The sequence below is a fragment of the Prinia subflava genome, chromosome 4, assembly GCF_021018805.1.
Source record: "Prinia subflava isolate CZ2003 ecotype Zambia chromosome 4, Cam_Psub_1.2, whole genome shotgun sequence".
In the NCBI taxonomy this organism is placed as follows: Eukaryota; Metazoa; Chordata; class Aves; order Passeriformes; family Cisticolidae; genus Prinia; species Prinia subflava.
Genome location: NC_086250.1, coordinates 51,988,777 through 52,010,324, shown reverse-complemented (window position 1 = coordinate 52,010,324; position 21,548 = coordinate 51,988,777). Strand labels below are relative to the sequence as shown.

Below are 21,548 nucleotides of genomic sequence, written 5' to 3'. Positions count from 1 at the left end.
ATTCTATGGTGATAACCCCAACGGCTGCTTCACAGCCGGCAGAAAGGAGGCAGAATGCTGGACATGAGACACAGGCAGATATTCAGCCTAGTGGAGAACAGGAAAAGGAGGCACAGAAAGTGACTCCCTTGTTTCTCTGCGCACAATGTGGGGGTTCAGACCATACTGCAGAAACTTGCAAAGCAGTGGGTCATGCTGAGCCCACGCCAAGCCCGAAAACTCGGAGGCGAAGAAAAAGACGAAGACGTCAGGGGGACGAAACAGTTTCCCAAGCTCTAGAACAAGAGCAAAATTCTCTGGCTGGTGTACAGCCATCATCTCAAGTGTAGGAAGTGTTGATGTTGCCACATAGCTATGGTCAGTTTTCCTTGGACCTTGCAGTGGGTTTCTACGTCCACATCCTATGTTGCATGCATTCTTTGAGAAAAAGTCAATTGCTCAATTTGTGTTTTTTAAGTTCTCTATCCTCAGGTTCTGGGATCTTTGCCATGGAGGTGGCCACTGAAAGTCTGCTGAGCTGCCTCAGGTGCATTGGACTGATCCTGAAACCTTGTGCACCCTGTGCCACCCTAGTGCCACCCATCACAGAAGCCTCTTCGAGATCCGATTAACATGGACACGGACTGGCATCCTCTCTTTTCCTATATGGCCTCCATAGAGACTTTGGATCCTGTGGAGCTGCTGGACAAGGACTGATTGAAGCAGTGTGATGCTGAGAGCCAGCGGATTGTTAATCATGGACTCAGAGGAATTGTTTGCTATGGCTCAGTTTTATGTATGGTAGCCATTGTGACCTCTGTGGGGAAAGTGCACGTTGTTTGGGGGTTGTGGTTTTGGGACAGAACTTTTGGGGTTCGGAATTTTCAATTGAGTGGTTAAAATTTTCTTGGAATGCTCCTGCCTTTTGCACCATATATTCCCTTGTATCTTATAAAAATTTAAAAATATGAGGGTGTTGGTTGAATTACGTTAGACTATGCTCGAGATATTTTGAGCAGGTTATTGCAAGGGGTTCAGGGTGAAACCCTGGGTAGCAAAGGCAGAATCAGACCAACATGTAGCCCTCACACCGTCACCTAAATGAAGGTCGGTGAACTTTATGCAGGTTTTTTTTTCTTTCTTTTTTCCTGTCATAGAATTGTTCATTTTTCTTTTTTTGTTTTCTTTTTAATATACTTAAAAGGGTGAGATGTTGCCATGAATTTTCCTGGTTTGCTAAGCGTTCATATTAAAGGAGAAACGTGCAGTTTCTCACGCTGGTGAATTGTAAACACAGGACCATGTTTTGTAAATATTGGCAATGTTATGAATACTTTCTCCAAGACAAGGGGAGGTTGAATGACAGCCTCCTGGACCAATGTGACAGGAGAGGTGGCGATACCCTTCTCCAATCCATGGTCACCTTGCCACAGATATATAATGGAAAAATAAACTAAGGGCAGGGTCTTCTGCCCTGCTGCTCTGTTGCACCCAGATCTGTGTCCCCAGTCTGTGTTCCTGGTTGGGCCTCCACGGTGATAGATGTTTGTATTTATTGTTTAGATAGTGTCTAGATTTTGTTTGCTATAAATGTATTCCTGAGGCTCCTAGAAAAGTGGACTATGAGAATATTTGAAGGCTCATCTTGTGAGGCTGGGAAAGGATTTCAAAGTAGAAATTTTTCCCACTGCAGGTTTCCAAGGTAGAAGAGTGTATTAGAAATACAAGTGTACAAGATGAGATGATACCTGGACACCTCAAGCAAAGCTAAAGTCCTCTTTCACAAGCAGAGGTGCCCTTGCCTGACAGAATTGAAGGTCACTTGGATTAGCACAGTATCTACTTTTTTTAAATGTATCTACTTATTTTTATCTAATATTAAGGGGTTTTGAGTATCCTGGTTCTACTATCTAGAACCAGTATCCTAGTTCTACCATAGCATAGTTAAATTAGGTTGTGTATTGACACGTAAATGATATATGTCCTTATGATGTGATGACTTAACTGTTAATGACCTTACAGGCCAGACTTTACCTCTGTTTCTTTTATTTCTCCTGTTTGTTAGTTGATCAGAAAACCAGTCCATCTAACCAACCAGTGGTCTAGTGGAAGGTTTGCTTCTCTCAGTGCAGGGGTTGGAACTGAGTGATCTTGAAGATCTCTTCCAGGCCTGACTTCAGTGAAAGGCACTGGTAGCTGAGGTTCCCACTGTGGATTCCTGCTAGGATGATTTTCATGGTCTCTGCATGAGTCGTCATCAGTTTTCTTGGCTGGAAGCTTTGCTTGCATAGCTTTCAGGTGTGACTGTTCTCCGTGTAACTCGGCAGTCTCAAGGACATGAGGCTGTAGGGTCCTGTGTGCTCTGCATGGGCCATGGCCTCAAAGAGTGCTGTCACAAAGGACAGCAGAACGTCACTGCACTAGCTGTGGGGTTTGGGCAGCCACCCCAGACTGAGAGGAGGCACAGCACGGAGGAAATACAGTATTATAAATCTAGCTGGTGATTGTCAGCTAAATTCTACAGCAAGTCTCAGGTAGTAGGAGTGGATACAAAGAAAATGATTGCAACTGTACTGACAGCCACATCTCAGTGGAGATAGCTTTTATTGGGGTGTGATGTTTACTGCCTTTAGGAAAAACACATAGATTCTTTCTTTTCTAGCATAGCATAGTCTGTAAAAGTTTGGGGTTTTTTTCAACAAGAAAGAAACCTATAATTGCTAAGAGTATGTTCTAAGCAGTTAAATTATGCTGCATTGATTTATATAGTTTCACTCTTCTGCCAAAAAATTAGGAACATCTGATTTTTATTTCTTCTTTTCCCCCACAAAATACTTGTTCCTCTTCGTTCTCAAAATACTTATTTTTCTTTTCCTCTCAGGTGCCAATCTGACCTTGCTGGAATCTGTCTCCAGTTATGTTTTGGCAGTCAGTGAGGTACACTTGAATGCCTTAATGTAAATCAGGCTTTGCCCACTGCTTGATTTTTGTGCCATCACCTCTACTCCCTGAAGAAAACCAACCCCCAAACCCTCTGGTCCTTGTGAGACATTTTACAATTCTGCCAAAGAATCTTGAATATGCTCCTCTGGACAATCAAAGTATTTAAAATTTCAGACCTAATAATGCATAAAATATTTATAACTTAAACATTCATAAGTGGAATTGAATGACCATTATGGTACTGGTAATGTTTCTGGGTTTTAAAGCCAGTGAAAGGTAAATACGATGTTGCGCTTGTTAGATTATAAAGAATGATAAATGTGCTTGGTAAATTAATTGGCTGATTTTGGTAATCTAATATTTGATGCAACAAGGCACTGAATTGTTACACTAGGATTAGATACTCAGTGTAGTGTGCATGGAGTGACAGCAAACAGAATCCTTACAGACACTGTTTTACTTGGAATAACTTCAACTTTAAGAAAATCAAAGAACAGTTGAGGTTGCTAAGTGACAGCAAAATATTTATCCTGTTTTTAGAAAATCAAACCAGTTTATGCAATGAATAGTAGGGGACAGCATATATTGTGTGCCACCCACATGCTGTATAGGACCATTATTGCACATAATTAGGAGCTGCATAATTCAGCACAGTAACCACAGCTATCACCTCTGTCTTAGTACTGATATTTTCTTTAGTATATTTAGTCTTCTTCCTCAGAAGAAAATCTGTCAAGTAATCCGTTATAAACAAATACTCTCTATCTCTGCTGTGAAATACAAGTATTATTCTTTTGTAGGCAGATACTGGAAGAGGAGGCAAGATGGGAGAGAGGGAGAGGAAACAGAGCAAGAATCACTGTTTATAACTGGCTATTTGCTTTGCAGGCTTATTCTCATCACCAGTGGGAGATGAAGCATGCTAAGAGGCAATGATGTGGCACAAGTGTTATGTTTTTCTGGAAAGAGAGGATAATGATGGGTTCAGCCTAAGGCTCCATGCCTTGTTCTTGGCTCTCACAGAGGAGCTGTGTGTAAAGTACCCTGTGGGTAAAGTCCTCCCCACCACCATGGAGGGTGGTCAAAAGCCCTAATTCTTGCAGAGTGGTGAAGGCTTGGGTGGCTCTTGAGTCTCACACTCTCTCAGAGTGAGAGTTTTTTCAAGTGTTGTTAGATGCAGTCCTGCCGTTCCTAAGGCTGATTTGGGAAGAGGAAAGCTGCCGTAATGGGCTGACCAGTATTGCCTCCTGGCTGAAATGGGAGACCCTGCCGAGACGACACAGGGAGGGAGTCACTGAGCTCCACATCCTTGAGAATGCTACTGTGGCAATGGGATGAGTTAGTCCTTGACAGAATTTTGATGTATTTTTCTGTTCATTTGGTTTTCCCTTGACAAAGAGGTTGTCAGGACAAGAAACAAAGTCATATTCAAAGATATATGTGAGAAGTTGACTGGAAAAAGATTTATTCGTACCTTCAGTTCCCTTAATTCAGGAGATTATCATTTATCTCCTGACTGAATTGGAAGAGAGGGACAGCTGTTTGAGGGAACCCTCACGAGGCTCTTTTTCCACTCGGCTCTCAAAAATGATAGCTTTGACTAAAGTTTTTCAAAACCAACTGCTGCTGTCAAAGACATTATACAAAATGGCATAATTTTGAAATAAAAATGCTTCCTCTTGTTTGGAAGTGTTAAGGGACTGAGGTTTGGTGCTACAGACAATACACATAGCAGCATTGAGGTTTCAGAAGTGGCTCCTTGGTTGGCTCCTCCGTACCGCTGTGTTTTTGCAGCCTGTGTAAGAAATGCTTTACCTTGCTCTGTCTGTAGTTGCAGTCCCCACCTGCTGCTGTTTCCCCGAACACCGGTGCGGTCGGACGGGGTGGTGGCACGCTGCAGGGTGGGGGAGCGGCGGCAGTGCCGCTGTCGGCGTTCGAGCCCGCAGGCCCCGGCGGGCTCGGGCGGGCGCTGTTCGCGGCACGGCCGCGGGGGGGCGCTGGCCCCGGTGCCGCGCGGTGCCGGAGCTGCGGCGCCGCCCGCACCGCGGGGCCGGGCCTGGCGGGCCGGACCGGGCCGGGCCGCGCACACCGCGGGCGGAACTCGCTCATCTCTGGGGCCGAAGCTCCCTAGGGGCAGTGCTGCCGTGAGCTGTCTGTGCCAGCTGCTGTTGGCTGCCTGCGATCCGGGCAGTAGCGAGTGCTCTGTGTACGTAGGCAGAGAGAAGCAGATGAAGATGCTCTTAATGAAGCATCAAGCGCAGAGAAGCTACAGTTGTATTTTTTCCTTCTGTCTTTCAAAGAGAAATAAGCAGTCATACGCTTAAAAATCCGTAGGTGCTTCATTTTTCTCCTTCGTTGGAGTTTATTATTTAAGGAAGCAAAACTTGTGACATTGGAATAACTATTTGAAATGCAACTTCTTATAAAAATAGGAGTTTAAACTCTGTAAAAATCCATTTGTTGAAATTGTTTAAAGGTATGGGTGGAGCTAAACCAGAAGTGCCTCTAGGTTTTCATACCCAACTTTCACTTTAGAAGGGGAAAAAGCAAATCTTTAAATTAATGCTCAAAGAGGATATCTGGATACGTGACTTCTTTGAAATGTTAAATGCAAGGTGAGAAAGTTTTTTAGTAGTTAAGTGCTTGAGGCTCTTTCAGGTTTTTATATTACCCTTGTTAAATTGCTACTGCAACTTGAAAAAGTTATTCTTAATTTAATTAAATATCTCTTTGACAAGTTTACTCTGTCTTAAATATTTTTATTGTTTCATAGCTTACTAAGGTTAGCAAATGTAAACTGAAAAAAAAAAGTTAGTTGAAAGACACAGGGATGGAGGGGAAGATAAGTTTTTATCTGTTGTGTGACTGCAATAAAGAAAAAGAACAAATCTGAGGTCAGTTAGTCTTGTTTTCCCGTAAATTTGTCTTTACTTATCTTCAATCATTTTGCAGAACGCAATCAAGTCTCATAGTCTGAGTCACTGGAATTTAGTTACAGCATACATTCTCCCATGAAGCAGCAGTAGTTGTTTATGAAGTATCACACAGAGTTATGATAACAGATTCTTTACCACTAAGACTGCGAAATCCAAAGAAGCAGTACAAAGCTGAAGCAGGTTAATGGAGAGCAGCAGAATCAGTGAGGCTTTGCTGTGTACTTTTGATGGTATTCCGAGTTCAGTTTACATTTGGGGGGACATATAGTAATGTGGTTTTTTATTTTAAATTTCCTGTTTGTGGCTCTTCCTACTAAAATTAAAATGTGGAAACAGAGGCAGTGACAGCGAAGATGAGAGTGGACTGAAAGTGAAGGTCTGATGTGTGTGGATCTTGCAGAGAGCAGAGGAGGAAAGGGCTCGTGCGATGGAAAGGAAGGCTCCTGCAGAGGACCTTGAGCTCCGTTATGGGAGCTCCTACCAGAGGGAATCTGCCCAGGCTTACTGCCCTTAATCTTAAGCATTTCTCTTGGAATTCTGGCTGTACATGAATTCTCTTGTTCTGTGTTGACCAACTTCAAAGGCAGCTCAGCTTTGATGGGTTGAGCTGCTTGGCAGTATCCCAGAGCTAATGTCCTGTACAAATACCTGTGTCTCTGCGTTTTGTTACTACAGCATTCCAATGCAATTAGTCTTTCTTTTTCTCATCTCATTTCCAAGCTATTACTTATACTGTTAGCTTTGTTTAATTTTTAAGTGCTTCAAATTGAAGAGTGTTAATGAATTTATTAAAAATGACCAACATAAAAAAGAGATGAGAGAGAATTCACTGTACACTCAATATTCTGACAAGTAAAAAAACCCAGAGGAGCTGTATGCTGCAGTAGACTACTATAAATTATTCTGTATCTTGACAGCTAACTGCATCTCTATATATGACAGTACTTGGGACATGTAAAATAGGCTTCAGATCATCCTTAGTGCAAGTTGTAGCTTTTCATATTTTCCATTGGGAATAATATTATTATTTAGCTTTGCAGGAGAACTTTATTCTGTACATCCAGGTTTTGCACTGAAATAAAAGTAATTTAAGAAATACACAGTAATCCTAAAATGCCACTCAACTCTTGGAAATTCTTACTACCTAAAGTAGTGAATATGAAAGCCATATATAAATATTTTAAAAGTATTTGCTGAACTATGATGGTTAGAAATGAGAAAGTCAGAATTAAATTTATATTTCATTGCCTTATTCATAATGTTTTTGTTTGGTATGTGGCTAATAGAGAAGCAAATCACCTAAAGAATGAAGTCTGCAGGCATGAAGACGCATTTTCATAATTGCCTTGGCAGGAAGCCTGCATGTTCTTGTAGCAGAGCTGTGAATATTCCATGGGATGAAGGAGCTGCTCGCTCAGCAGAGGGGCACTGTCCGTGTGAGTGCTCCTCTCTTTTCTAAGTCTCCCAAAAGAACATGTGTGAGCTGGAAAAAATCCTCAAACCATCCATAATGATTTGCATTTTCTGGTATCTCAACTTTTCCAAAATATTTAGAAAATGAGAGAAGAATAAGAAGAATCGAATCAGTGGAATGAGGTTTGATTTCTGTTAGAAACAGCTGTCAAGTGTCATGAAGACTGTGTGCAAGGAGTGGATGTTTGGCAGGCAGGTGGATAGGTACCATTTTGGGTGGATGTGCAGACACAATATGAGTACTCCTCCCATCGATTTTTAATTAGCAGTGGTACAGGATGGGGTGTCAGTGTCAGGCTGCTGCTCTCAGGAGTTCATGCAGGAAATTTATCCAATTCATAGCAACCTCTGTTGAAGTTTGCTTGCCTCTACAGGAGGCCTTTTTTCCATGGGCTTGTTCTGTTTCTTAATTGTTCTCTTAAGAGGAGGAATAGAATTATCATATATTTTTAACTAGCTTGAATTTTTTTTCAGAGGCATACTTTTCAGCTTTGTGTCACTACTGCCTACATCTCATTATTTTTTTAGAGGCTTTCTGATACCCAGTATATAGATGACATCTGTACTATTGTTTCCTGTCAAAATAAAACAGCTTTCAGGTTTGCCATCAATTTGGAGAGTTTTGCAGAAAATTATGTTTTCCAAAGAAGCACATGAGTTTGCAAACTTAGCAAACTTTATGTGGGATGAAAATCTTCCTGTGATATTAAGAAGATAGAAGTTGTCTACAGTAGGCCCATTATCAGGATAGCAGAAATTTTGCTAATTTTATAACAGTGTTGTAGCTTAAATGACTTCAAAGTGTTGACATAAAGAGACCTGAAAGCCTAACGCCACCATATTTACTGCAGATGCCAAAAAATTCTCCAATAAGAAATGATTATGCCATTGCGAGCAGTGTTATTTGTTGCAGGTTACCCATTATAAATATCACTTTCTGCCCTCTGGAAAAATAGTTACATTTTCTGGCTATACATTTATTTGTTTGTTTGTTTTACTTATGCAAAATACAGGAGGGATGAAAAAACCTTTCTGTCAGTTGTTTGAAATTTTTTTAGTGTTTAAGTTCAAGAATGTGATATTCAAACTTCTCACAGATTTGTTAAGGAGAAAAATGCTACTAAATAATTTAGGAGTTGATAGAAACCATGACGAAAGACCTTTGTCTGGATCCCTGGAGAGCTTCTGAACTTTGTTTTTTCCTTTAAAATTACACTTTGATAAAAATGAGTTGTTTGCTAGGTTTAAGTGTGTAATGTGCTCTTCTAGGAGTTTGTTTTCAAAACGTACTCAACTTTGATATGAAGTCCACCAAAGGCTACTGGGTGTCCATCTTTGCCTGCTCTTCCCTAAGATCCAGTTTTGTGTTGTTCCCAGTGTTGTAGCATCAGTGGCTAGAATTCCATTTTCTTCACAGTGCACATGCTTCTTGAAACACTCCAATGGTAGTGCCTAGCTTACTCCAAAAAATTGAGGCATCTCAGTTGTTTATGTTCAGTTATTTCAAGGCTGAAAAGAAAATGATGTATTTGAAGACAAGCTAAGAGCTAAGTTTTATTAGCTGCTGCTGCTGCCATGGAGAAGAGCAACCATTATATTCAGCTTATGCATATAAAATACTGCACAGAAGTATCCATGCAGACCTGTTCCTGGCATCCCAGGGACACCAGGGAAGGAGCAGAAGTTCCCTTGTGTGGTACCTGCCTTGCATGTGTGGCAGCTGGGCCTCTGAAGAGCTGCCATTCCATAGGGAGCCTCTGTCTCTTTTTCCCTGTTCACAGGTTCCAAGTGTGTGCAGTGCTGTGTATTTTACTTGGAGACTAACTGCATTTATTTTTGTTCTCCCCTCTCTCCTTGTTTCTCTCCTGCACAGCTCAACAAGCAGCAGCTGCAGGTGCTGAGGGAGCGTTTCCAGGCCTTTCTGAACGGGGAGACGCAAATCGTCGCAGACGAAGCGTTTTGCAATGCTGTGCGAAGTTACTATGAGGTGAGCTGTGGGCTTTGCTCTCTGTGTCGTGTTCATAGTATGCCTTTTAATGCACGTACAAGGAAAGTAATTTTAAGTTTCAAAGGCTGTGAACTTTCAAACCTTCTAGAAACAATTTCCTCATAAACCAGCTTTGCTGTTTTAAAAGTTGAAATCTACTGCCTGAGCACAAGAGAGAAACTGAACTGAAAAATATTCACTCTTTTTTAAGAAGGGAAAAAAAATTAAAAGAGAAGATAAAATTAAGAACCCCTGGTGCTAAAAATCTTCCTGGCAGCACTTGATACAACTAGGCACTGCTATCTTTATCTCCATATGTCCAAGGTAGCTCTTTTAATCAGCACTTTGTGAGTTATCATCCTGAGAAATATGTCTTCAGATTTTAGTTACCACGCAGAAGGTTTTGGTGAGGACCTGCCCGTTCCCTTCCAAAAGAACTGAAGCTTTCCATGCAGATGGGCCAGCTCTCACAATCTGCTGTGACCTCCCAGGCGTGTTCAGTGCCTGCAGCCCCAGTGCAGATCTGTAGGTGGAGTTTTGATTGCCAAAGGGACAGGTCCAGTTCCAAACTAGAGGACAGTTCACTGTCCATCAGCAGCACAGGGCTAGTGAACTAACTTGTTACTCTTACTGTGTTTTCATTTTGCTTCATCTAACTTCTGACCTGCTCAATGAATCAAAAAGGCTGGATGTTAAACTTCTATGCCTTTTCAGAGGTCTTCTTTCATATTTCAGCCTACCACATCTCTTTTTTCCAAAGCAGCTTTATTTTTGGTATATTATTTGTTGATTTTTCCTGTCAGCTATTCTTTGTTAGTGAATAACTTTTTTGTTAAGCAGAAAAAGATGTGGTTTATGTCTTAGCTTGGTTTCATATACAATAAATTATATTGCACAACAAAAAAAAAAAAGGAGAGGGATGGACAAATGATTTTCCTGTTGCGCTGAAATCATGGACTCAGTGTGTAGAAATAAAAATTTGTATAGAAACCATAAAACTCAGTGTGAGTTTTCCCATATTATTGTCTGATCTATGCTATGGCATTTGAAATTAGAGATTCTCACAAAAACACTTGTGAAAAGATGGAGATAGGTCTTCAAGTAAAACTAGACTATAAACATTCTCAAGGTACTATTTTAGGTGTGTGAGAACACGACAGAAGTGGTTAGAAAATAATCCATTTTTCTGTGTAGCAACTGAAGTGAAGGCTGGGAGGAAGGACAGTTTGAGAGATGGTGCAGGGCAAGGCTGAGCTATTTAGTGGCCCAGTATTAGGTTTCAGAGTAGGAGGATGTCTCAAGATGCTGAACCTGGGGTAGAACTTAAAAGGACTTAAAGGTTATAGTTCATTCTTTAGCACACTGTGTAAAAAGTTTGATGTGTTAGAGGAAGTAGTCTGCTCTTTGGAAAGGATGTGATAGTGAATAAAAATAATTTTAAAATAAATGTCTAAACAGTAGCTGTTCCGTTAAGATTTACTTCATGCCTTTTTTTAAATGAAATTTTTAGATGCATTGAGAACTGTTATCTAGCATATCTGCTCTTGCAATGAGAGGCTGTGCATAATAATCTAAGACGGCCTTATACAATGAAAGGCTTAAATTTTCCATCTATTTTCAGGCATTCACCATTTTGAATTAAGTGGATAAGTGTTCTGGGTATCCAGTTTTAAACAGAGAATTCCAAAACTCTCAGCATTACTGTCAAGGATGTAATGATGCCAGGAGCTTCATCCTGAAGCCCTGGCATCATTAATATACCATGAGCTGATATATCAGCTGTAATTTCAGTCTTTTTTTAAATTTATTTATCCCAGCCTCCCAATTCCATTTTGCATTCTTTCCACAGACTTCCTTCCAGACTTGCACAGCCCTTTCCAGTTGTGCAGTTTGAGTCAACATTTGCTAGTCATTTTTAATTTCTTTTCAGGGTTGTATTAAATAGTTACCAGTAGATTTAATGCTCGATGCAGTGGTGGAATCCAGATGGAGACTTAGTTCAAGCTGATGCTCCTCTTTAATGCATTTTAATCAAATTTTATGCATCTGCTCGCATATTCTCATCTTTATTTGTATGTGTCTCTTGCACCTTTTTCCTTTTCTTTGCTATGCATTGGTTGAAAATATTAGTCTCTATTACTTCTTTGTGTGTTCTGTAGATGCTGGGCTTTGATGCTTTCTCCTCTCTATGTCTACCACATGTGGTCCATCACATCTTCCATGTGGTGATGTTTATTAGTACTTTGAATTATGGGCATCTGCCTTGTTTCTGCCTTACAGTATCTTACAAACTTCCATGTTAATTTCCTTATACTTTAATTGCTCACCTACAGTTCAATTTTGCCTGACAGAGCAGGAAATAAATATGTGCTCTGCTCAGTAATTGTTTTATTCTGAAAATTATTAACTTGCCTTTAATCCTATGCAGTAGTCATAGTTTGAGAGTTATAATATTGTTTGCAAATCCAGGGTATATTCATTACTGTGGCTGATTTTCTACTTTAACTTTGAATGTGAAAGAGAAGGTCTGCTTTGGGGATATGACATAAATTCTGTATCAGTAGTTGCAGGTGTTTTCACTGTAATCTGTAGAGTTTGTTCAGACTGTGTCCTCCTAAGAATCCTAAGAGAAAGCTCCAAGGATTTAGGAACTTATTAATGCTCAGTCTTTGGTTTACTTTTTTGACAAATATCTGGGGAGAGACCAATTTATTTGCTAAATAAATAAATATGAATTTCAGCATTCATTTCACTAGGCTGTAAGCCATGCTCCTGTGTCAGAACCACTTGGGAAGTTTACACCAGTCAAGTTTTTCGCCTTATTTCCTCCACTACGTCTTTTCCAATGCTACTGTGGTTTTTAAGGCTGTCTATGAATAATCTGGGATCGGTTTTCATTGATCTTAAAAATGCAGCAGAAAAAAATATATTCATAGGAAAAGTTACATAAACTCTTATTTAACTCTTCAGAAAAGATTATTTCATGTTCTGTGTAATTTCCCCATAGAATCCCAGACTTTCTGAAAGCCTCACTTTAGCATGTTTCATTTTTGTGTACATGAATGTATGATTGTCTTGTTTTCCCTTTCAATCTCAGTTTAGAGAAGGTGTGGAAATGTTTATTCTTTCTGAAATCATTCTCTCAGAATTAACATAGGATTTTATTCTTTTGTGTGTGGAAAATTCCATTACCGACACTGAGCCAGATTCTAATCAGAACATCAGATGCTGGTGCTGCTTTTCAGATAAAGAGAAAAATTCAATCATATGGTAATTTTTTATGAGTAATTATATTGGACACACTGCTAAGTATAAAATTAAGTGAGAAAGTGACTTATGAAATAAAGTCCTTTTTTTTGCTTAATTCAACCCTGTATTTTAAAGATTTGTTTGTGAAATAGTAGATAATCTTTCATTCATCAGTTCTTGGATGCTCTTTCACTGAGGTTGCAAAATGCTGTTGTGCAGAGCCCTGAGAGGTTTATTCACTGTCTTTAATATACTTAGCTCTAATAGGTATGCACATACCTTGGGTTAAACTCACAGTGCTAATCCTTTAGTCTTGAATGCATGCAGTCTTAGGTATCAGTAAAGTGGATAAAGATTGTGATAAATGTTTGAAATACTGTGAAAACTTTTTCAATGTTGTAATGATTGCAAGTTCTCAGGTTTTCAACTCTGCTTAAAGCAAGCTGAAGCTGCAAGAAGTTCTCCATACTGGTGTTTTTCCTGTTTTTCTTGCATTTTAAATACCTGGTTCTAAGCCATGATTACTTCGTGCTGCTTAAATCTGAATGTTAAATGCGGGATCTATAACACTTGGTACTGTGGGGTGTTTTGAGAATTTAAAATCAGACTTCGTTTGACTGTACCCATTTGCCTGTGACACAAAGATCATATTTAACATACTTTCTGTTTAAGTTGAAGGGATTTGTGTCCACAAACCTAGGTGTTATTTTGGCACTGCCAGGCTGCAAAAAATGAACTAAAAGTAGAAAACAAAGAAAATAAAAAAAGAGAAGAGGACCCATATAATAGAATCATAGAATGATTTGAATGGGAAGGGTCTCTAAAGATCATGTAGTCCAATCTGCCTGCCACAGGCAGGGACATCTTTCACTAGATAAGTTGCTCAAAGTCCCATCCAACCTGACTTTGAGGACTTCCAGCAATAGGACATCTACAAAATATCTGGACAATCTGTTCCTGTATTTTACCACTCTTATTATAAAAATTTCTTCCTTACATCCAACCTAAATCTATCCTTAACAGCTTTCTAAATGGTAAAAGAAAGCATTTCTTTTCCTTCATACCAGTGTATATAGGTGGCACCTTTCAGCTTCTGCAGTAAATAGGCCAAGTGTCCTACAATTACCAATCTCCTATGGTATCAAATCCTGAAATGCTAATGCAGGCTCTTGCACTTATTCTTAGAAAAGGATGAATTGTGTTCGTAGGAGCTTTTTATATGAAGACCTTAAATATTGTGTTACTTTGTAAAAAAAAAAGTTGAGGTATTTCTGTAAAGAAAAGAATAAAATTATGCTATTTCTGCCCATGATTATGGGAAACTTGGTCTGAAAATTCTTTGCATGGGTGTGAGGGCAGAAGGATTTCACTGATGAAATGAGAAAAAGGAACTAGCTTTCTGGACTAAGGGGTGGTTTGGTTAGTTTTACAATTTTCCATTTACTGTCAGCTATTTTAGGCACACCATTTTTATTCGAGGCAACAAAAGTCATAATTGATCTGATGAATGTTTCAGAAATGAAGATGACACCTAAAGGAACCAAAAAGCATTCATTAGAATCAAAACATAGTACACACAAAATAAATAGTAATTAAATGTTGGAACATTCTGGTTTTATATTATTGAGACAAAATAATGGAATCAGTAGATTAACCATTTATTTAAATACATTAGGCTAATTAGTCTAGAAGCTAATAGTTTCAGAGCATAAATTCACTGGTTTCTGCTTTCGTTTTTTTTTAAAGTCATAATTGGCATATGCATGTATTTAAGGATATAGGCTTTTTACTCTGTTCAGGTTCTCTTAAAAAACCTGAGTACTACACCAGCATGGGATTTATGGTTGGTATAGTCTCATTTGAAGAAGCTGTTTCAAAAGGATGGGGTTTTTTATTAACTTTAGGATAATTTTGTGAGAATGCCTTTTGACACCAGATACGTTTGTAGTTGCAACCCATTAGCACTTCCACAGTTTCCATCCAGTTGCTTGAAAACATTGGCAGACTTGAGGTCAGTGTAATATTCTATGGAGTCTCTTATTTTAGATGTCTGGTGTCTGCCAGTTCTTTGAAAAGCTTCATAAAAGTTTTAGGGCACCCCGGGAAAGATGCATAACACAGGTTTATTTAAGTCATCTGTTTCGTTGAAGAAGCTCTGATGCCTTCAGTGCTTTGGATCACCATCCACAATTTGGCATGTAATGGAGATGGTCTCACTGTTAGCAGTCTAATTGTTTTCCTGAAAGAAGGAAGGGGGAGATAAGATATAACAAATTAAAACGTGCTTTACATGCTCTGGACCTCTTCCACGCTAAGGAGAGACCCGACAGAGTGGAACTGCAGGGTTGGTGATGTACAGCTTTGTCTTCAGGGTGCTGTTGTATTGCTGGTGCATGGAAAGTGTGTGGGTGCTGAAATCCACAATGTCTCCTCCACTACACATTGCTACATGGAGCTATTCTTTGTGTTTTCAGACTGGAACTCCCCTTTTCACTCTCATCTGGATGGTATCAGAGAGGCTGCACAGAAACATGCAGCTACTGTTGAAACTGTTTGTCCAGCCTCTCTGGACACTCATGTTTGTGGATGATCACTGTTCATTTGAGAATGCCATAAGGTTTCTATATTAGCAAGGTTGTAAAAAGACCTGTATTTCAAACTTTTAAATGAGATAGGTGGTTGATGGATAGAGTTTAGTGCATTACTTATACCAATCCTTTGATTTGGATGTGCTGATAGGAAGACAGAGAGGAATGGCTCATTGAATGTAGATTAAAAAAAATTCCAGTAATGCTATCCTTTTTTGTTCATTTGGTGACTGTTGTTGTTCCAGGCAAAGAAGGATGCCTTGTAGGTCCGACACTATACTGCAGAGGTAATTAGTGTTGGGTGGTGAGTTATGTCTTTACTGTAGTAAGCATTATGTGATGTTAGCTACTTGTTTATTAGATAAATTCTGAATGTCTATTAATCGGAACAAACCAATTAGAAAACCAGCAATGGCCCACACTGTTACACAACAGTGAATTTGTTCTGCTTTGCTTAATTATTTTTTCCCTAATCTCAGTGCTGTTTTACTCAGTCTCAGAGGAAAACAAAACTTATCTGGACCTTGGTTTTGCAATTAACAGCATGTTGCACTGAGACATACACTATACATGTTTTTGTTGACGCTGTCTTCTGGGCAGCTAAAGGCAGTGGGGATTTTTTTCAGCTAGCCTGATATTAGGAAAAAATGTGACAGTTTAACATCCTATCTGCCAAAATCTTGCAGGAGATAGTAACATTTTATTATTCTTTTTTTTTTTCTTAATCTGAAAATCATTATGTGGAAGGATTTTTCTTTCACTTCTTGATGAAAAGATGATAACTCTTGATCTTTTTAAGTTAGAGCTACCTTTTCCATGTCTCAGCACAGAGCCCTTAGAGTCCTCTGGATGTGGAAATAATATCATAAAATATTTCATTACGTTAATGCCAATGAATTTTCTTTTGTGCCTTTATATCATAACATCTGTGTGTTCCATTCAGCAATATCTCAGGGAGTCTCCAAATCAATGTGGAACAACAGCACACTTTTTTTTTCTGCTTTTAGCAGTCAAACAGATATTCAGCCATGACTGAATTGCTGTCTATCTCTGTGAGCAGAGAGAGGGGTGTGTGTGTAGTTTCACCTTAGTAGTACACTTGAAATATCTCAATACAAGACAAGTGAAAATTCTTACACGATGCTTATGGACTCCACTTGAGGAAAAGTTATTTCAGAGTCTCTCTGTCTCCTGACTCTTTAGCTTCTAGAATTTTCTCATGTAATTTCTTTAGGTTTCAAGTTTTGATTAGCAATCCACTGTAGAATGTTGTTATATTCATCTAATTAATAATTTCACTGAATTGCAAAAAACTACTATCTAACTGATTTCTTGATCTTAAACACACAGACCCACCCCCCCAAAACCCACACAAAAAACCCCAAACCAATCAAACAACCAACCAAACACCCAAAACTCAACCCATTCAAAAAACAAGCAGTAAAGGAGAAAACCTCTCATTTTCATGCACCATCAGATTGAATTTTTAGGACTGGTATTTATTGTTTCACTTATTCTTCCTTTTCTAGATGGTGGGATAAGTAACTTTTGTTTGCATGTTTTAATTGAACATCTCTGTCGCTATTTTTCTTTGTGTTAAAAAGCTTTATCTGTCAAATCCTTAAAGATATGTGACTTCAAAATCTTTTAAACTTAAAAAGTTGTATCTTGAAAAAGTGCTGTTAATGGTGAATACTTAATCTTTAAGTAAACCAAGCTAGAGAAGGCTTGGCAGTAAGGGATAAAAACGTCAGCAAATGTGTGGCTGAAATCCAGAAATCAGTAAATGAGGAGTGAGGTTTTAAATTCTCACTGATCTCTCTCAACTCCATTTCAGATCTATTCTGACGCTAATTTCAAAAGCCAATAACAAATTCTTATATCCTGAGATATGCAAAGGCAGAACACAGACAGTGATGATGCAAATATTTTCTGAGCGATTTTTTCTCAAGTTTTGCTTGATTTGCATTTCCCACCATGGGGTATTTCTGAAAAACTACATGAAAAACAAGATTCTTCTCAGGCTTTTATTTCCTAAAGTACTTTAAAGATGGCTTTTTCTAATTCAAGTTGCCTTAAAAAAGCTATACTCCTCACCAAGCAAACAAGAGATTTCTTCAAAGTTAAATGCAAACATTAACATCTCTCTCTATCCACAGGAGATTCTCAACAAGAAACAACATTATCTTAAACAGAGCATACTAGGAGAAACAGATTACCCAGTCTGTTCCAGTTACTGAATGCCTTCTTCAAGCATTGCTAGTGAACAGTATCTACCTCATTAAGGAAACTTTCTTTCCACTTGGCCTTGCCATTAAACCATTTCTCCTAATTTCCTCATTGAGATTTTCCTATTAACTTAAGGTCATTGCATTAATTTAATGTCATTGCTTAGCTTGTTTTGTTTTAAATGTGAAGTGTACAATCCCTGCTTTTATTGAATTATCCTTTTATATAAATGTGTCTGCCCTGTGCCTCCTTAACAAAACAACAGTACCGAGCAAATTACATATTCCTAATCTGTAGTGTATAACTTTATATCAGGAATTTCCTAGGGTCCCTCTTTGGATCTTTCGCTTTCTTATTTGTTAGGGTTGTGAACACAGCCCCAAATCCTGGTGTGGTTCTGGTACTTTGTACTGCTTTATATTTTCCTCTGTAATTCCTCTCACCCAGTAGTGATGATCCTTACGGAAGTGAGTGATCAGAAGGGATTAGAATTTTAAGAATAATGTAAAGGAAGAAGAACATGTCTGCAGGTGTTTTGAGCACGTGTGTAGGGCAGCTGTTCCCTGAGCTACCCTGTCCGTACCTCAGTTAGCTTGTCCAGAACTGGCTTCTGTCTGTCTGCTTGCCAGCATGTGGTCACAGAGATGTCCTGCAGCACTCAGAGCCAAATCCCTCACAGCCTGCCTGCTTGCACAGTTGCCAGTGACTGGCAAGATGATTAAAGACCATGCTGCTGCTTGGTTGGTTTTTTTTTCTTTTTTCTTTTTTTTTTTTTCTTAGAAAATAGTCAAAAGATGCAGTTCTGCATCTTTTTAGAGATCCATATGGTCCTAGATGTGCTTATGAGTTGATTTCTCTGGACATCTTTGTGCTTCCTGTTATCTTAAGAACTGATGCCAAAGTAACTGTTGAGATGCTCACCAGGCTCCAAGGGCAGCACTGCCCAGCTAGAAAGCTGCAACTGGGGGCTTGGAAGTGGAGAGCTTCACATTACTTTCAGCATTTCCCCTCAGCTTGAATGTCAGCATGCTGGTTCACAGCCCAGCATGAGAAAATGAATAATCTCCTGGGGATGAGACCTTCATATTTTTGTTATATTTGTTTTTCATTTTTGGTGTACTTCTTTGCAAACTAGGAAAGGTTTTCCTTTGAGAGCAGCAGGCATCGTTTGTTTCCATGTGTTTGTGTCTGCAATTTTCACTGTGATAAAAATGCTTCATGAATAATATGTTATTCTACTCATTGCATGTGGGTACTCCTGCAGCAGAGCCTTCCAAATCTAAGAGTAAGAGGTATATTAATCAGAGATGAGGTTTCAATTTCAAGGAAATCCAAGCTTTTCTCAAATCTTTATTCCTGATCAGCATAAGATTAGTCACAAATAAACAATCTCCCTTTTTTGAGTCTGTTCACTTGCAAGTCTTCTGTAATCTTTCTTTCTTTGAACATTAACAATAAAAGGTGTATGTCTTTGTCAATTTATATATTAGATTACAGCTTGTTTATTTGGTCTTTCTCTTTTGGTTTATTTGTTCTCCTTGGTTTGTTTATGTTCAGACAAACTGGAATGCTGTGGTAGAAATCTGTGGACAAATTACAAAAGTCAGTATGCTAATACTACCCCTTAACTGTTTTACTGGTTCACTCTGAATGCAATTCCGTTTTTAATGCTTTCCAGAGTGTTTCCTTTATAAGTAGTTGAATTACATGGAAGCAAAAGGAAACAAAGCAAATCTAAGTGTCTAGTTCTGTGCTGTTTTTTGCAGTGTTGTAATGAGCTGTGACACATGCAATGTGATCAGTAGTACTGAAATGCCCACTGAAACCTCTTTGGCTTTACTCTCTTGTCGTCTCTTACACCTTCCTCCAGGGCAGTTATACAGAAGTCTTTTATTTGGGATAAATCTGAACATTAGAAAATATCCTTAAATTTTGCCTTCAGTTAAATAATGTTGTAATCTTAAAGTTTAATCTTTCATAATGAAAAGCAATTTAGCTTCTTTTCTTGGCTTTTGAGCATTTGTAGCTCAATAAAACTTAGCAGAAAGCTATGAAAAAAAACACCAAGACAAAACAGCAAATCATTTTAAAAACTTGATTTTAAAAAAAAGGCAGTGGGTGAGTTTTCCAAACTTAGTAACATTCAAGCAGCAATATTGTTTCAGATCAAAATCCATGATGTTCAGTATCCTTTGTTGGGATATCCTTTGCCAAATTAAAGGAGATTTCCAATGAAAATATGCAAGGATTTCCAGGAGTGAGTCTCTTCTTCAATTCTAGTCACCAGGGTTCAGGGAGATTTTCTACCTGTCCATGTTTCCATCACAGGTAACAGCATAAGGCAATTAACCACTTTTCCAATTTTGTCTTTCAACAGCTGGAAGAGCCTGTGGTTACTGTATTTGTAATTCCATGCAGGCACTTATGCGTCTGGAAAATGAGCCTTGCATCAGTTGTTAAAATGTTACCTTTTCTCATTTCTCAGAAGTTTGTTTTTGAGAAGGCATATGGGGGATGTTTAGAAGCCCTGTTGTCTTATCTTCCTCCACAATCAATTCCTCCAATGTAGTAAAGGTGGTTTTAGTTGCTGTCTGATCATTCTTCCTCTGCTTGTGTGAGGAGGGAATAATAGACTTAGAGAAGTCATCTTAAAATACAGACATTTCTTCTGACAGTGGCGTACTGTCATAAAAATTTTACAGATGTTCAGTTGTGGAAAGATAAGTAAGCTGGTCATTGGGACTCCAGTAACTGATATAAATTGTGTAACTGGAGAAAAAAGTTCTTTTGAAACACCAATCCTGATCTGAGACTGACAGCAGTAGTAAGTGATTAATTGTAAATGATCTCTGTTGCCTTATTCCAACTCTCAGCCTTCTGATTGTGCTTCAGATATGCTGCAAATACCATTGAGAAAATGAAACAAAGGGACAAAAAGAAGTGAGCCATTCCATTTATCTCCCTCTGTTGCACTGCATGCTTTGAGCTGATGAGTCTTCTGTGCCTTAATTCAGGCAAGGGGCTCAGAGGGGAAGAAGAAGGAGAGTTTCTCAAAGTGTGCTGGGAATCCACAGCCCCACCACGGCAGTGCACCTCACTGTGATGCTTTTAGCTCTCTTTCCCTCTTGGACTACTGAGCACATCCATCAAGGGCTCACTGGGAAGTAAGCTAAAGCTTTCATCCTTCCACATGAAAGAGATTTACCACTTTTCTAGTGCAACTAGCAGTGAGTACTGCTTCAGAAAGTCAATTTCTGCCGATGATGAACTGATCAGAAAGCAAAAGATAAAATGTCCTTCTTCCCTAGCTGGGTTCTCTTGATGCTGCCCTTATGCTACTCAGAATGTAGTTACAGTTCAACGTGTTCAACACTGGTGTTGAACTTCAAAGCTGAGACTGAAGGGAAGGATAGACCCAAGTCCACACCAATCACAGGCGCTGAAGAGAAGATGGATGAAAGACCTAGAGGAATAAAAGACCATCACCCTGATGTGAGTAACAAGTTTCTCACTGTGTGAGGAGTGAGCTTGAAACACGCAGGACTCACGGTCATGGCCATGAGATATGTACGGATGCCAAAGTCCTTTTTCTGGACACCTCTGAAACAAAAGTTGAAATGTCACCCCAGGATCTACTTAAAAAGAGTTCTCTTGGAAAGATGCCTTGTTTCTGATATCAAGCAAGGAGAGCTCTTCTACATTTGAAGACAAACCCAGAAGGAATATGCAGCTTTTGTTTCCTTGGCAATATTACAAAGATAGGTCTGAGGACTGCAGGTGGGCTGCATCCTTCAGTGTGCCAGCCTGATCATCATGACCCAACAGGTGGGCACTTTGCATCTAACTGCATTCATAGGCCTGTGGAGACTGAATTGTCTGCCAGCATTATCAGACAGCTTGTTGATGCAGAGGTCAGGCTTCTATAACCAAAAGATGGCAACAAGAAAAGAAAAATTTACATGTGAGAGCTGCTATAACTATTTTAAGACCGCCTGTGGAACAAAGATAAGGCCTCCTTGAACAGGAGTCACTGTGAAATTTCCAAGCAGTTGAGAGGAAGATGATTTAACTTATGAAATGCAGATCTCTGTTCTGCCATTAACTGTGAGAAGAACTGTATTTATGTCAGGAATGGAGAGGGGAGTTTTAAACAAGCTGTTGTCT

The 21,548-nt window shown here is 39.1% G+C and overlaps 1 protein-coding gene across 3 annotated transcripts in view; it reads left to right on the top strand.

Moving 5' to 3' along the window:
* CADPS2 (calcium dependent secretion activator 2) overlaps nucleotides 1-21,548 on the top strand; it is a 288,930-nt gene that overhangs the window by 51,027 nt on the left and 216,355 nt on the right. For all 3 annotated transcript variants that reach the window (XR_010080295.1, XM_063396763.1, XM_063396762.1), the window contains exon 2: nucleotides 9,205-9,318. Coding sequence is in view for 2 of the 3 variants with exons in the window: in XM_063396763.1 (XP_063252833.1) it covers nucleotides 9,205-9,318 (114 nt within the window). In the remaining variant the exon portion in view is untranslated. The remainder of the gene's footprint in view (nucleotides 1-9,204; nucleotides 9,319-21,548) is intronic.